The sequence below is a fragment of the Glossina fuscipes genome, unplaced genomic scaffold, assembly GCF_014805625.2.
Source record: "Glossina fuscipes isolate IAEA_lab_2018 unplaced genomic scaffold, Yale_Gfus_2 26, whole genome shotgun sequence".
Lineage (NCBI taxonomy): Eukaryota > Metazoa > Arthropoda > Insecta > Diptera > Glossinidae > Glossina > Glossina fuscipes.
Window position 1 is genome coordinate 3,811,438 of NW_023998421.1, and position 16,442 is coordinate 3,827,879.

At 32.1% G+C, this 16,442-nt stretch overlaps 1 protein-coding gene across 1 annotated transcript in view; it reads right to left on the bottom strand.

Annotated features, from left to right (window-relative positions):
- The window catches only part of LOC119635426 (cadherin-related tumor suppressor), a 77,737-nt gene extending 65,709 nt beyond the window's left edge, over positions 1-12,028 (bottom strand). The window contains exons 1-3 of the mRNA XM_038030233.1: positions 12,014-12,028; positions 11,220-11,528; positions 145-378 (exon numbers count right to left, since the gene is read on the bottom strand). Coding sequence (XP_037886161.1) covers positions 145-378; positions 11,220-11,528; positions 12,014-12,028 — 558 coding nt within the window. The remainder of the gene's footprint in view (positions 1-144; positions 379-11,219; positions 11,529-12,013) is intronic.
- Between the last annotated feature and the right edge of the window lie 4,414 nt (positions 12,029-16,442).

Below are 16,442 nucleotides of genomic sequence, written 5' to 3' on the forward strand. Positions count from 1 at the left end.
ACAAATTTTAAAAGAAAAGAATTTAAAAACCAAAAAAAAAAAAATAAAGATAAATATCACTTTAATCAAGTAGTTTAAAGGGTTATTTATATATACCTATATATATATATATATATATATTTATATATATGTGTATAAGCTTACCTCTTCATAATCTAAACGAGCTGTCAGAGTGAAGACGCCTGTTTGAGGATTCAAACTAAATACATCGTTGGCCCAGTCCGATATTACGGTATATGTGACGACGGCATTATTACCCAAATCTGGATCTGCGGCAGCAATCACACCAACCTGATAGCCACGTGGGGCGTTCTCTGGTATGTCAAACGAATAAACAGGCACATCAAACACAGGCGGATTGTCATTGGTGTCGCTCACCTGTCGTGGGCGAAAGCACAGTAAGCAGAAAAACACAAGAAAAAAAAAAAAAAAAAGAACGAGAAAAGCAAAGAAGGGAAAAGAAAAGGCGAAAAGAAGAGAAGAACAAATTACATAATAAATTAAAATTAACTTTAATCAAAATAAGTTTTAATAAAAAGCTTTTATTAAATAATATATACATATATATATATATATATATATATATATATATATATCCAGCTATTGTTTTGATTCAAATTATTATTATTGTTATAATTTTCCCTTTTTTCCTTTTTTTGTTTTAAATATCAAAATATCAAAGGGAAAAAATTAAAATTAAATGTTTGTGGTTTTTGCGGTTATTTTTCTTCTCGTCTTAATACACACAATTCTCTATGTTTGCAAGCTGTTTAGCTCATTGAATTGTCTTCTTCGCAACATTACTGCGTATGGTATGTTGGTAAATGCAATTCATTCTACCCGTTTCGATATGTTTCTCAAAAAGGTGGAAACAGCTGTCATTTCGCATTCATGTCATGCTTGCGTCTGTCTGACAATGTTTAAGAGACTTGTCTGGCGTTGTGTCTTACTATACACAGGATATTACGATAATGATGATGAAGATGATAATGGCGATGATGATAATGTATTAAAGAAAACATACACACCCGCCATAGAAGCCAACAAAAAAAGCAAAAAAAAAAAAAGATCATATAAAAAGAAGAAGAAGAAGTTATGTGCACCTCGGGGCGAATTTTGGGTACCCATCATTTAAAGTAAATGCAAGGAAACCGCTAAGTTTTCTTTTTTTTTAGTTAATTGTATGCTTGCCAATGGGTAAATGAGAACCAGTTTTCCATGAAGTATTTATGTGGTTATCATAAATATTTGCCGCAAAATTTCACTTGGTTATCTGCTACAATTTTAAAAAGTTTCAGACTAATTTAATTTCAAATTTTTAGTTCATTGGCAAACTTAGTGCATAAAATTTATTTTTGCAACTTTCACTCGTTGTAAGTCTGATAATAATGTTTTCAATTTGCTATTTAAAATTTTTTTCCTTTTTGACTATTAAAAAACAATGGATGGAATGGACCTACTGACAGACGAATACATTCACGGATGACTTATTTGCGTTTCCGAGCTGTACAACGCCTCTGGGTTTTTGCAAACGCAATGAAAAAACGGATACATCTTTTATTCGCGTTCGCGAGAGATACAAAAGAAGAAAGAAATAAGTGTCAGTGTTTCAGTTGTCTTTAGACACGAATGCTGAGACGAATAAGCTGCATCTTTATTTGTTTGCTATATGAGTTGATATCTGTATGAGAAATCGCATTTTAAAGATAATGTATATTTTTCATAACTGGTAGGCGTAATGATTAACAAATTTTTTATTTAGTTCCCGCAAATTTTACTTTCCACACCACTTCGTGTCGTTACAAAGTTACTTATGCAAAATTGGAGCGTATTAAACTTTTATTTTTTAAACTATTATTTTTGATTTAGTTTACCAGATTTGAACTCGAATAAATAACTAATTACTAAGCCATCTTACTGCTTATGAGGGTTATTCTGAAAAACGTGAAGAACAAGAACCATTTATTTTGAGAGTTCCTTAAATATAATCTCCAAAAATATTAGGCTGGTGATTGATATAATATATCTATCTAAGTAATGTATATATTTAAATATATACGAATATATGTATATATAACATCTACAAGAAATATTCGATAAGCTCCTTTCGGTGCAGCACGATAGAAAATAATAAAAAGCATAATAGAGAATATACAAGAACTGACAAGTGGCTCAGGGAATGTCCTTTATACGTGTACAGACACGGTGATGATTACTTAGAATGAAGTGTCAGCGTCTGTCGCAGCAATTCGGCTTTACCGTAGTAGAGTAGAGTATTCAATACAGCAACGGTCAGATGTCAAGTGGAAATAAAGTACGTTCACAGTCGCACGTATGCGTTGGGAACAGAAATTTACACAAAATGTTTTGTTATATCTGAACTTTCTGGTCCTCAAATATCGATTGGTTTAGATTAAACCTCTTTTAATGGAATGGTAGGAGCGAAAGAGCGCAAGGTTCTCAACGGAATTTCTTAAATTACATACGTTATTTTATATTATGTTTTCCATGTAGGTCGCATGACCTACGATCGCATGGATTACGATCCATTTGCGCTTTCTTGCAAATAGAAAATTGAAGGAATGATTCTTCATTCCTTTCGTCATTGACGCTATACCCAACACCATATGTGATATAAGAGTATGGAGAGTAGAGGAATTACTTTCTGAATTCATTTCAGATTTTCTGTCCGTCTGTCCGTCTTGTTGGATTGTATTCAATGATGACAAAATAGAATTTCATTCGTTTCAATATGGAGAAGTATGCATAAGTTGCTCGAGAAGTTGTATAATTTTTTGATCAGTGCATCTGTTAAAATCTTCAAAACTGTAAAATTTAAAGTGCAAAACTGACACTGTGTTTGTCGTTTTTTTCAATTTGGCTTGGAAATGTGACTCTCGTACGGATGCCCGATATAGTGACTTTAGTAAAGCATTTGACTTACTTAACCACAATTTACACAAATGACTTCCTTTCGTCCGTACTGAAATAGGTAAGCTCCCATTTTCTTAACAAACTATTTGGGGTTCTGTTTAACTCCATCACCTTGGAGGAAGGCCCTGTGACGTCAGCTGTCCCTCAATAGTCTCCCTTCAGTGTTTAAATCCAGCCATATCTTAACGTTCGCTAGCGATGTTAAACTGTTTTCTTTCTTTTCCTTGGGATCGAATCCTTGTCAACATCAAAGCGACTTGACTTATTTGATTACATGGCGCTCATTAAATTCTGTGATATTAGATCTAATAAAATGCAGGAAGCTTGCTTTCACAAAGAGGAACTGATTCATTACTGCGTACTTCATTCATCCACAAAAAATTGGAAAACGTAGATTCGTTCATGGATTTAGGAGTTTTATTGGATCAAAGATTACGTTTTAATCTGCTCATAGAATTCTCTTTAAGTGGTCCAAGGAGTTTAACGATCTGTACATTACAAAAAGGCTATACATGAGCTTTGTCGGATCAACACTTGAGTATCCCTATTTCATGTTGTCTCCTTTCTGTAGGTGTTGTGTAGACTCAACAGAATCCTTTCAAAAGCAAGTCTTGCTTCTTTTGAATTTGTCTCTTTGCTTTCTTATAAAAATAAATTTGTCTTGTGTTGTTTACTGTTATCGATTGCCAAGATTTTGCATGCTTCCAATGGCTTCCAATTATTACATTTGATAACGTAATAAATGAATTTTATTCTTTTTATCCTTTCGTCATTTTTTTTTCTTTTCTTCTCCTTATATATTTTGTATTAGTTTTCAATAATAATTCGCATAATATTTAGTTCCAAGAGTCAATTGAGTTCGGCTGTTAACTTATTTTAATGGAATTTCATTTGTAAATAAATAGGCTAAATAAGTAAATAAATGTTTTCAACTATGAATAACAATATGCCGGCAGCATCAAAACAACCACGAAAAGAATTGAATTGAATTTTAATTACAAAATTAATTAGTTGCAGTCTACTTGGTATAAAGTATTGTGGGTACATAAAAAATCCATAAATATTCTATAAAAGAGCGAAGCGCTCTGAAGTTCGAAAATCATTTGTACGAGTTATATAAAGATTGAACCTGGCAGATTAGCACTATGCTAAGTTACGAAAACGATGACAAGGTTTAAAAAGTAAAGTCATCATTGGCACAATTATAGAATCACTGAGAGCAGATTTTTGATCTTAAAGCTGCTTGAAGAATCCTTAACAAAACTGGTTAACTTAAGTTGACTATAAAGCGTTCACAGTAAATCTAATTACAACTAATATTTCTTAGTATCAGTACTGATGGATGTGTCCAAGAACCCTAAAACAACTGCGTCTAAAAGTCATTTCAAGAGTAAGAGAGCGTTCAGATATAATCTCATAAAAGGAATATAGGTATTTTTATCCTAAGCAATTACCTTGAGCTATAGGCTGCGTCTCGTTCCCGTATCAACAAGATTGACTGAATTTTATTGCTTTAACGTTTTGTTTCCAAGAACTTCCAAGAAACAAAATATATGTATATATATATAGTTCAAGCCATGATTACTGATTGCATAAAATATTGCGCCAACAAAAAAGTTTAAAAAATTGCTTGTTAAGCCTGGAATTTGTCATGTATAGCAACACTTTCGGCCAATTCGGTTAAAAGTGTGAATAAGCGATCTTTTATTATTAATGCTAATGAAATAATAAATAATGAGATATCGGACTTGAAAACGAAATATAAATTTTTGATTTTTTTGTTTTTTTTTTTTTTGCTTTTACGAAATTATCAAAAATTAATATCGATGTTCATCTCATTTTACACTCAGCTTAAGTGTTAAATTCATTTGGTTGTTACCCGAATTAAAAATGTTGACGCACAAGATTGCTTTACACAAAATTAGTGCTGCATACTTTTTCAATTATAAGTTGACCTGATTTTATCTCTTTTGTGCATAAATCGTATCAAGGTTTCTTTCGCTTTGATGGCGTTCCTTGCTCTTGATAGTTGTATTAAAGTAAAGCAAATACGAATAAACACAAAAGGTTATTTATAAAAATGGCCTAACTCTATTTATTTCAGTATTTACTACGCAATAACTTTTGGAATAAAAGAAGTAGGCTAAGCCACTGTTTACTCTATTAGATAAAAAAAAAAAGGAAAGAATTATGAATAGATTGATTTTTTTATATTGAAGATCGATTTTCAAGCCATAAGCGAGCAAGTACTTTTTTATTGTCATTAGCTTAATTTTTTAGTGCTTTATACCTATCTAGGGAGGCCTTTTTATTGGCTGCTAGTTAGATATCCTTTCGATTAACTTCAAACAAAACAAAATGAAAAGAAAATACAATTAGTTACTATACCATTGCCAACTTCATTCCATTCCTTCTTTACAACCTGAACTACCCACATTGAAAGTCCCCAAAATGCAAAGTAATGCCGCTCGTTTCTGGAGTGCACTATGTATCCAGAAGAAAATCGAATGACCTGTAAGAATAAAGGACGGCAGAAGTAGGACTGGATCGTGTAAGCAATAACGTATCACAACGATATATAGCGAAAGCGATACTGAGATAGAGCACTATACGCGACACTAAAGATCACTAGCACTAAGTTCAATGAAAAGCAAAAAAAAAAAAAATAATAATAACTTCATCTATTTAAGAATATTGAGTCAATTTTTTTATTTAAATCCAAAATTTGGTTATTTTTTGACATAACCCCTGTACAGTAAAGCTCAAGCCTTGATCATAAATAATATATTTATCATTATCTAGATCATAATGCACATACAAGAACGGAAAAATTTTTGAATGAAGTTAGTTAGTTATATATTAAGGCCTCCTTTATACGCATTTAAACCCCCTAGTACTGAGCGTCGTTTACAACTTGATAGGATATATAAAAGAATGTGTACTTTCAACAATAGGCTAGAATGTCTCAGTTGAATAGTTTTCATGCGTCCATTGTTGACCGTGTCTCATGTGCGTACCGCGGCTGCCTTATGTAAATACTATTGTGCAAAAATAGCAGTACTCTCTGCTGGAGAATGTATTCAAGAGTGGATTTGGAGGAATTGATGATGACGTACTCAAACCATTTTTGTACTATATATTCGTATTAAATAGACTTAAGTTTTTTGCGTCAAACATCGATATAATTAGTAATTAGGGGATATGTCAGTTAGACAGAAATCGATATTTGATATGGATATCTTTTACCTTAATTTTAAGGCTTTCTTATAATGTTTGCGTTATGTCGTGAAAATATACATATCAAAATGATTATTTAGGAGAATGTGGAATTAGACCATTTTCGAAATAAACGTAAGCATATTTTTTCAATAAAGTTTGCGCTTAATATACCACTTTGTGTACATATATATACGCAAGATTTATATATACATATACATATAAATATATATATGTGTTAACGTATATGCAATATGTATATCTGCATATATAAATATATATACATATAAATGTATATATAAATATAGCTACATATAAAATATTAATTTTTAATAAACTTTAATCCAAGTTAACATTGATACATTGTTGGCTCTTTACATGTGTTTCTGGTAACCAGAAAGCATTTAATGAACTATAAAGTGCGAATAATGCGACCTTAATACAATTTTTTTTTTTTTTTTTATTATTAAGCTTTGTTTTTTTTTTTTTTCTCTTTAAGCCGGCTAAACTGCTAAACTGGTAAAGTAGTGTAGACAGATATTCGTATAGTCGAGGTTGAACAGAAAATCACATAAATTTCAATTTGTTTTTTGTTATTGTGGCTCGCTTTATACTCAGTTTCATATAGAGTCGTATTTTTGGCGGCTTTTTGTCATTTATACCTACGGTGTTAAAAAATTGTTTATATATAAATATTGGCACAGTCACAAACGCTACTTCAAAAGTTGTGTAGAAATTTACTTAAAACATTCTCCCGCTCCGTAACGCTGCATCTCAATGACGATTTTTAAAAGACCTTGAAAATATGTTTTTTTTTTTTTTTTTTCTTGATTGTATGCTTTAAGCAAAATGTTTAACAAAAGTATATGAGGTTTTAGGTAAATATGCTCTAAATGAGAAGGAAAAAATTATTTCATTATACCCCCCACAAACACTCAGAAGCGCACAGAGACATATGAAAAAAGCACACACCTTCACATGCAGAGACACACAATACTATTGTAAACACTCTATATCCCGTCTGCATAAATAGTTTAGTGTAAAGTGTGTTTATTGTATGTTTAACACTTATGAATCATAGCCAGTTATTTGTGTGACATCCTTAACTATAAGCTCTCATGTATGAGATATATATATATATATATATATATATATATATATATTTGTATGGGTGCGTTTATGTTTATGACCATCGCAACAGTTCACATGTATGTATATCTCTATATGCATACAGTATAAAGTTATAATACCACAACGGTGCTCTGTCCTTTCGTATGTGTGAGTGTGTGATCTCTTTACTATAACGAAAAGATGAAAAGAAGGCTTCACTAAGTGGACATGTTATAAACACTTCACTTGGCAGCACCAACACTCTACTGGCTGGTATACCATAACATTTTCTTGGCATGACATGTTAAAGAGAAAAAAATTGCAACAAACAAAAAAAAAATAAATAAATAAATAAAAAATAACGAAAAGAAAACAACAAAAAAATAAAAATATAATGTAAAGCAAATTCCAAAAGGGCGTTTTGTGTTCAGTTCAGTTTTTCTTAAACGCGCACACACACATTCTTTCATATCTTTCTTCCTTCTTTGGACAAACTATCGGTTCTAAAGTTCGGAAGAATATATATATATATATAGTATTCCAGTGTGTCAGAACATTTTTTCCTCTTCGTGTTTATAATATGATCACACTATACTTGGGTTGATGGCTCGATGTTGGGATATGAATGTGTGTGCATTTTATGTAATCCATATTCTGATTTTATCACAAAAGCATCTCTTTGCTCTTCAAAAATACAAAAAAAAAAAAAAAAAAAACAGAAAAAAAATAAATAAATAAAACAACAGCTACAACAAAGCTTCAAAGTTTTGCCAACAGCCATCTCAACATTGATCGAGAAAACCCTTTTAACCGAAAAGGACTCTCTAGTTAATGCAGAGTTATACGGTTTGAATGAGTGACTGGCTGACTGAGTGACTGAGTGACTGACTGACTGACTGACTAAATGGTTGGCACTACATTGAAAACACAAAAAATCTGTATAGTGTTGGTTATGCTAGTAGGGGGCGCAAATACTATATATGTACGTATTTGTTGTTTTTGTTTTTGGTTCTGGTAACAAAGTAAAATAATAAAATAAAAGAGAGGCGCATTGAAGTAATCATTGAGGCGTTTTTTATTTAACACGTTGCAAGCTATCAAATTACCAGCAACAACAAAAACAATAATAACTAAAATTATAGGAATAAAATATATGAAGTTGAGCGCTATGAACTGACTAAATTTTTTTTTTTAGTTAAAAAAAATAAAAGAAAAAAAAGTGATGCTACGAACGGCAGAAAGGAAACGCAAATTAAGCAGACGAGTATATGGCCATCAAACGAATTTTGAATACCCAACGTTTAATCCAATTACCTGAAGGCTAATGTAGACCTCTTTAAAGATGAATATTTATCTTAGGTATATGTGTATATATAGAAGATTTAGAATCGATCTGCTTCAGACTGTAGATTGTCTTTAAGACTTATATTTGATCTCCTTTTGCCCTGAATATTAATGTGAATTTACTGAAGATATATATGCATATATATATATATAAATATATATATATAGAGAGAGAGAGATATTTATCTATCTATAATAAGTGGTTCATTATAGGCAAATTATATACATATATATGAAAGATATCAGGTTGATATCGTTATCATTTTAATCTTAAGAGTTGTAAGTAAATAATTTGAATTGATTGATTTCTAAAGCAACTGCTTATACGTATATTATGAACACACTATTGCATGAACAGGGCCTATTCTGTTGATTTGCATAAATGGCCCAGAGAACATAGTTTCCTATGTAAGTTGAAGACTTTTCATTTGGGTACATATAAATTAGGTCGATATGAAGCGGTAATGCGGTGAAGTGTATTTTTATTTTGCAATTTTTTTCATGTGCATCGTTGTGAAGCGTTACAAATTATTGGAAAAAGTTATATTGCCGCCGTCATAAGGTGATGGGCTTGAAATATGCACATCTAATATATATATATTTATGCGAGTATGTATATATATATGTATGTATATTTGCCATAAGTGTGAGAAAATATAGAAAAGTCGATACATATTATGAGCGTTAGTATATTTTTTTGTCGAACACTTAAATGAATATCTAAGAATTCCACTTAACTAATTAATTAATCACTTTACAAGAAAACTTGGAATGAGAACAAACGTAACTAGTATTATTTCCCGCTTAAACATCTTTAATCAAACGTTGCTTATTAATATAGAAAACAAAGCTTTGCTTTTGCAAATCAGCCAGAAGGAATATTCTACGTAAATATAAGTGAAATTTTTTAATGAAACGGTATAATATGTTATATCGGAACTTACGGATTTCCAAAAATTGCCTTATGCAAGTAACTTTTTCGTTAGTTAATATAATTTCGTTTTTGCTATGCTATGGCGTACCTCGAAGTAAAAAAAATTTAGCAAACATCTATATATATAAATAAAATTATGCTAATGGCAATGACTATCATGCGTAGCTACTGAAAACGCGTAATGTACAAACCGGAAACCTCAAAAAATTTCAATGAATTAAGACCATCCTACATTTATTATTACGTCTTAGAGAACGTTAAGAGTTACCGGGAAAACCTAGCTGTCAAGAAAACTCCTATTTGTATTATCCTCGTCTATGCAACAAGCTAGGTTATGTACCATATCTTATCATCTCCGTATATGTATTAGGTGAAGTCCTAAGTAACTTCCGTTTTTTGACCGGATATTTTTTTTTTTTTTCATTAAACATCAATATTTTATTAATTTAACACTTGATTGTGAGGAATTCAATCTTTCGCTATACCTCTTATCGATTGGCATGTATTTGCTCCAATATTATCTTTTAAAAGGAAGGACTTTAAGGTCGTATCTTCAGAGTGGAATTTTACAAGCCGGTTTCGGATTGCCCGATATGTTATCAGTCCTTCATCTATATATCTTTTCAGCTGTCGCTTTAACTCTATTGCTCTGTCTAAATTCCCATTCTCCATTTCAGAGATTAGGAAAAACAGTTGAATGTAGCCTGCACCCCATAAGACAGCCGAAAGAAGACTAACTGAATCTCTCATCCTCATTTGTTTCGGTGGCTTATTGTAGGTAAATGCGAACAATAGATTCCAATTAGCTGCCTAGGGAGTTATTTGCGACTCGACCTAATAAGAAACTAAGTTAATTACGAAAAATTTTACGAAATTGAAGTGAGATTTTATTTAATTTCCTTGCGATTTTGAGCGCTCTTTAAGACATCAGATTCATGATATCTTGGGCGTAAGTAAAACACTAAATATTTTATATTCAATTTTTCATTAGATTTTCTATTGAATATTTTGCACTTTAAAAGGTGTATTCATTCTGAGTATAGTCGTCGAAATTTGTTATTATAGTGTTTGAGAGAATTAAGGGCGAAGGGTTTATCATCGTTAACACCTCACATATGGACCGATTGTCAGATGGGTAATAAGATTTATTATATACAAACTTTGGTTTTTCTGATATCTCCAAGGCGTAGTAAAAACCTGCAGTGGCTTTATTCTCTGAAATTGTTTATAACGTAGTTTATAAATTGCACTATCGGTTCAAGAAATGTACACGAGCACTGGCTAATATTTAGTAGCAATAACTTTGGTTTTTGTTGTTGTGATGATAATATTAGAGTTATACTTTCTTATGTGGGTCGTTTTCTATAGTTTTTCCATTCTTAGAGTTACTTTGTTAGATGTCCTTTCATTTCGCGTTAAAGCAAAAGAAAGATGACACACACAGGTCAGAATATTTGGTCCTTGTAGATGTAGGGCTGTTTACATGTCGGCAAAATTTCTATAAACTCACAAACATGGGATATGTGAAAGTGCATACGCATTAAGATTCTACCCCTCACGAACCGCATCACCAAAATTATATCCTATCAATTCGTTCGATTGTTGATAAACTCACTAATAATTATAAACTTGTACTCACAAACATATAAATTTTATAAACACATCTTTAATTCTCACTTACCTCAATTATAATTAATGTATCGGTATGTTGGACACCGTCACTGACACGTACACGCAGCTTGTAATTGTTCTTTAATTCACGATCTAAAGCATCTTTAAGACGTAATTTCCCGGTATCGGGTTCTAAAAGAAATTTCCCATCATCACCGCCCAACACGCTGTATGATAATGAGCCCAAAGTATCGGGATCTGAGGCGCGTATTGTCGCAATTAGATGGCCAGCATTTAAATCTTCGCTTACATTAAATGTTAACGGAGTGTCACGAAAGACCGGTGGGCTATCATTTTTATCCAAAACTGTCACTTTAAGCTAAAAACGAAAAGGAAATAAAGAATAATAATAAAAAAAAAAAGAATAATCAAAAAAATTATAACACATCTGATATTTAACGGGACAAAAAATACGTGTATTTATATGCGAGCGATAACTTTTCCTTTTCATTCTATTATTTAATTCAATTAGTTGTTCTTTATTTTTTTATGATAATAACAACTATAAAAAAAGAAAAAGAAAACAAAAAAAAAAAAAAGAAAGAGTAACCAACCGATATCAACTGGAAAATCAGACAATTCAAAGTTTGCTAAGGCATCAAAACTGATGTTGTCCATCATGCCACACAACACCATGGTTATTCAGCAACAACAACAACGATGCATACAACAGCATTAGTTTCATCAAAAAAAAAAAAAAAAAAAACGAAGAAAAATAAAGAAAAAGATCCCATTTGGTACACACATATGAGGAGTAAACGTTTACTTGGGCTGTGACTGCGAGGTCGGTTATGAACATCTAACCATCCATTCAGCCATTCATCTGTTATAAGAGGCACGTACTGCCAGTAGCCCATAGACAGCGCCCCGTCTTACTGCCTTAACATTATGTGGTCATCGTCAACCTCGTCTTAGTCACTGTAATCAACGTCATCGTCAACATTGTCGTCGTCATCGTCATCGTCATCGTCATCATCATTGTGTATGCATCACAACAAAACTTATGTTGAAAATTGTTATTGAAGTAATAATATAATTACAGCTTTTGAGTTCACTTTAAATGTGCGTATGTGTGTATGGGTTTGCGTATGCTAGAGATTGAGAGAGAGAGAGAGAGAGAGAGAGAGAGAGAGAGAGAGAGAGAGAGAAAGAGAGAGAAAGAAAGACATAAGGAGTAAGAGAAAGAGAGAGAGAAGTAGATGAAGGGAGATGAAATATACGGGCACACACAAGACCTTTAAAAGGAAATAACTACTTTAAAAGCTAAACTTATATATGTGCCACAATAAAATATTAAATATGCATGTAACTGCACTCGCACATCGCACATCGCACATCGCACACCGCACACCGTACACCACACACACGGGCAATAGGAGCACAAAACCGTTTTCCTTCTGTCCAGTAATGTTGATACCCGACTATCAAGGAAAAGCTTGTAAATACTTGTTGCGTTTAATGTGCGTTATTTGTTATTTAAACTTCAACAAAACTACTGTTACAACAACTACAGACGACTACTTCTACTAGTGTTACTAAAGCGTACAACAGAAACAATATATAAAACATCGGTTTGTTATTGATGTTGCTATTGTTGTTGTTGTTGTTATTATTATTATTGTTATTGTTATTATTGTTGTTGCTATTTGCTAGCTAACGTATCTGTGTGGCATATATGTCACTTTTCTCTAACCACATACATAGATAGACCGACAGAAATTTAAAGGCAGCTACGCTCATTGTTCATTTTCCGTTTTTTAGAGTTTTGTTTTATCTTATGTTTGCTTTGTTTCCTTTTTTTTTTTTTTCTTTTTTTTGGTTTTGTTTTTGTTTGTTGCTGTCTCTCTGTTTAGGTTTTAGCTATGTGTAAACACTAGTCCGCAAGCATAAACTCACACACGCATATACGTGCGTGGTGCAGTTTGTCATGATTGACAATGTTGAATCGAAAATTGCTTTTCAGTTTATGTTCACTGAAAACTTACATACATTTTCTAAATTGTTTTATAATAATTTAATAGTCCGCTGTCACACAAATATATACAAAAGGAGAACAGCTTTAGAAAATCAAAAAAAAAAAAAAAAAGCAAAAAAAAAAAAAAAAAAAAAAGAAAAGAAAAGAAAAGAAAAAAGATTGTCCGAAATATTTTTTAAGGCCTTAACTTGTTATTCGCTTCAAGTTAATATTTTTTCAAACACTCATTTAACGGTAACAACAGTAATTTCATTTATTCCCACCGGGATGCGTTACTGCACGATATTGCGTATGATTGCCGGTTCTGCTAAGCATGTGGGGGGCATACTAATCTATGTATACAATTATGATTCAATTGTTTATGGCTTTTATCGTTTTAATTGAAAGCCACACAAATTAAGATAAACAATTTTTAATTTGCGTTTCCTTTACAGAAAATCCAGTTTATCTCCTCTGCAAGTAATGGGGAAATGAAATTCCATAAAATTCCAAAAACCATGAATATATTTTTTTTTAAATTTTTTTTATTTTCAAATTCTTATTTTGATCAAATGTATGCTAACCTGTTAATAGCAATACAATAAGTTTTACAAGTCATTTCAAGTTGAGTAAGTTCAATATCTTTGTTCCCTTCAATAAATTTCTCGCATTTTGGACATTAAGAGCGTAATGCATAAATTGCATTATAAAAAAAATTTCAGAAAATTAAGACCCCCCCACCCGTATTTGTGGTATGTCTCAAAGGACTTTTATTTTCAGAAAAAGCTAATATTGTCACTGTCTTGCGACTACAACGTCTTCAAAAAAGACTTTGCGTATACGTAAGAAACTAAATTAATTAATTATACACAAGTAAGAAGGCTATATTGGGCCATAGCAAACTCCACTTTAACCATCCTAACTCATTCCAGAATTATTCACATAATAGCTTTTCAAACTATATTAGAAGTGGAAATGATCGAAAAAGGCAATAGCGTTCATGCGTGGGCCAGAACATATCAATGTACTAAATTCATTAAAATACTTTAAAAGATGCGGACTATATGTCGAACATCAGGAAACAAGACGGACAGATGGACACACGGGCAGACAAGTTTAAATCCATTGAGAAAGTGATTCTGTGATTCGATGGGAGTAAAAAGAGGTTGTGCTATCCCAACTCCTTTTGGTTGTTGCGTACAACTACACAAATTATTATACCCTGAATGACAGACGTCAAGGAAGAAAATTATATTATTCGGTTGTGGCCGATGTTTTGTACAAAGCATATTTATCTTAAAATAGAATATGCTCATTTTTGTTGTAGTGCATAAACTATAAAGAGCACCCATTTTGAAGACAGAAGGATTTTTCGCATATGTTGCATTGTAGGCATTTGCTTCAACCGGCTTGATCCGTTGTTAATGCCAACTTTCGTGTAACGATGTTAATGTTTTTGCCGAGTACGATTAAAGAGACGTACGGACAGACTAATAAGGGAACGTACAATCAGGCGGCCATGTTCATATCGATAGAGAATTTGATACAGATCAATAGGTACAAAAAAATCCAGATTGTCAGGCGTCTCTAAAGTCTCATTTTAGGTGTTGCAAATATTCGGACAAATGTGTATACCTTTCGGTGGTGGGTATAAAAATTTCCGACAATTAAAATCACTCCAGATTTTTGATATATTTTAAATGATGTTTGAACCTACTAGATATGTAACATTGTGGGTCCATCGTCATCATCATAAGACCGCATGTATACCAACTCCCATATATATAACACAGAACACTTTTTTTCTGTGCTTGTTTATTATACTCTGCACCCAATAGATTTGAGATAGACCCACCTTTTGATCCCACCGACCGATTGATTTAGGCATTAATTCCGCTCATTAAAGCTTTTCTAAGATTGTCTGTCGGTCTGTCCGTTTTGCTTTCTTGTGTTCAATCTGCAGAGCGCAATTTTCCAGATGTTTTGATGCAATTTGAAACATCGACTTGTTTGTTGACTAAGGACGAAAGCCATTGAAAATGGTTTAGATCGGGCCACTTTCCCGATTGCTTCCAGTATATAACACCTTTTCTTCGAAAATCGTTATACCTTAATAAGACAAGTGGTGTAAGGTATTTAATGATGAGTTGCATCCTACTAGAGCAACTTTGCTTCTTATTGAAGCAGAGTGATTCTAGATTATAAGAATGCTTTATTGTCAACAAAGACAAGGCAAGGTAGATAGTGTTTCTCAATGACGTTTTGGTCGAGTTGGAGTTGTTCGTAATAAACAAAATCTAGCTGTCCGTTCCAAGTGGATGTGCCATTTATGGGAGGATCGTCGATCGACTTTTAACCAAAACTTATTAAAGAAGTTTTACTTTGCTCTTACTTTTGACTTATTCTCCTATTACGTGTGAGATGTTTCTGCGCACATTCGAATGAAGGAATCTACTCTGACTAAATATTTAAATAGATTTCTGAATCCCTGTGTATATCGCTCAACGTAATGGATATAAACTCATTATGTAACAATAACTAATGATAAGTTAAGCGAATTGCGTTATTTGTTGACATTTTATTGAAGTTGATCAGCTTTGCGGTGTTAAATTCCAATCACGGTTTCGATATTCAGAGCGCAATATATTTAACTACAGTTTTTGATTTGAGTAGGTTTTCTTAATAGAAATTACGCTTAAATTTTTAAGTTGTTGAACAAATTGCTTAATTTTTCTTTTTCTATTCTATTGTATTGTGTACTTGATTTATATTACAATTCATTGTTGTGTGTATTGCAGCGATTTTTATAAAATGAGAGAGATATTTAACACACCTACTTTTATATTTTACCTATTTATTTATAATATAATAAACATTAATCTTTTTTTTTTTTTTTTTTTTTTTTTTTTTATTTAATTTTGTCTTTCTTGTTTTTCTGTATTTTTTTGCGTATGATTAGGTCAAGTCGTTGCGAGTTGTATAAGCACTATCTTGCTGCTCTGCTTCGCCGCGCTCTTAAAGTGTAATTGTGCTGTTTGTTGCTGTGTATTATTCATAATGTATGCGTGTAATATAGAAGTCGAGTAATAAAATAATTTCAATGCAAAAAAGCAAAAAAAAAAAAAGAGGGGGAAAAAAGTGAGTAACAAACTTTAAACCGCAAAATTGCTGTCGCACAAATGTTTACTACATGTTAACAAATTCATGTTTAAATCAAATATTTTGACGTAAATTGCAATCAAGATTTTATCACTGGTAACGACATTAATGTTCGTTTTT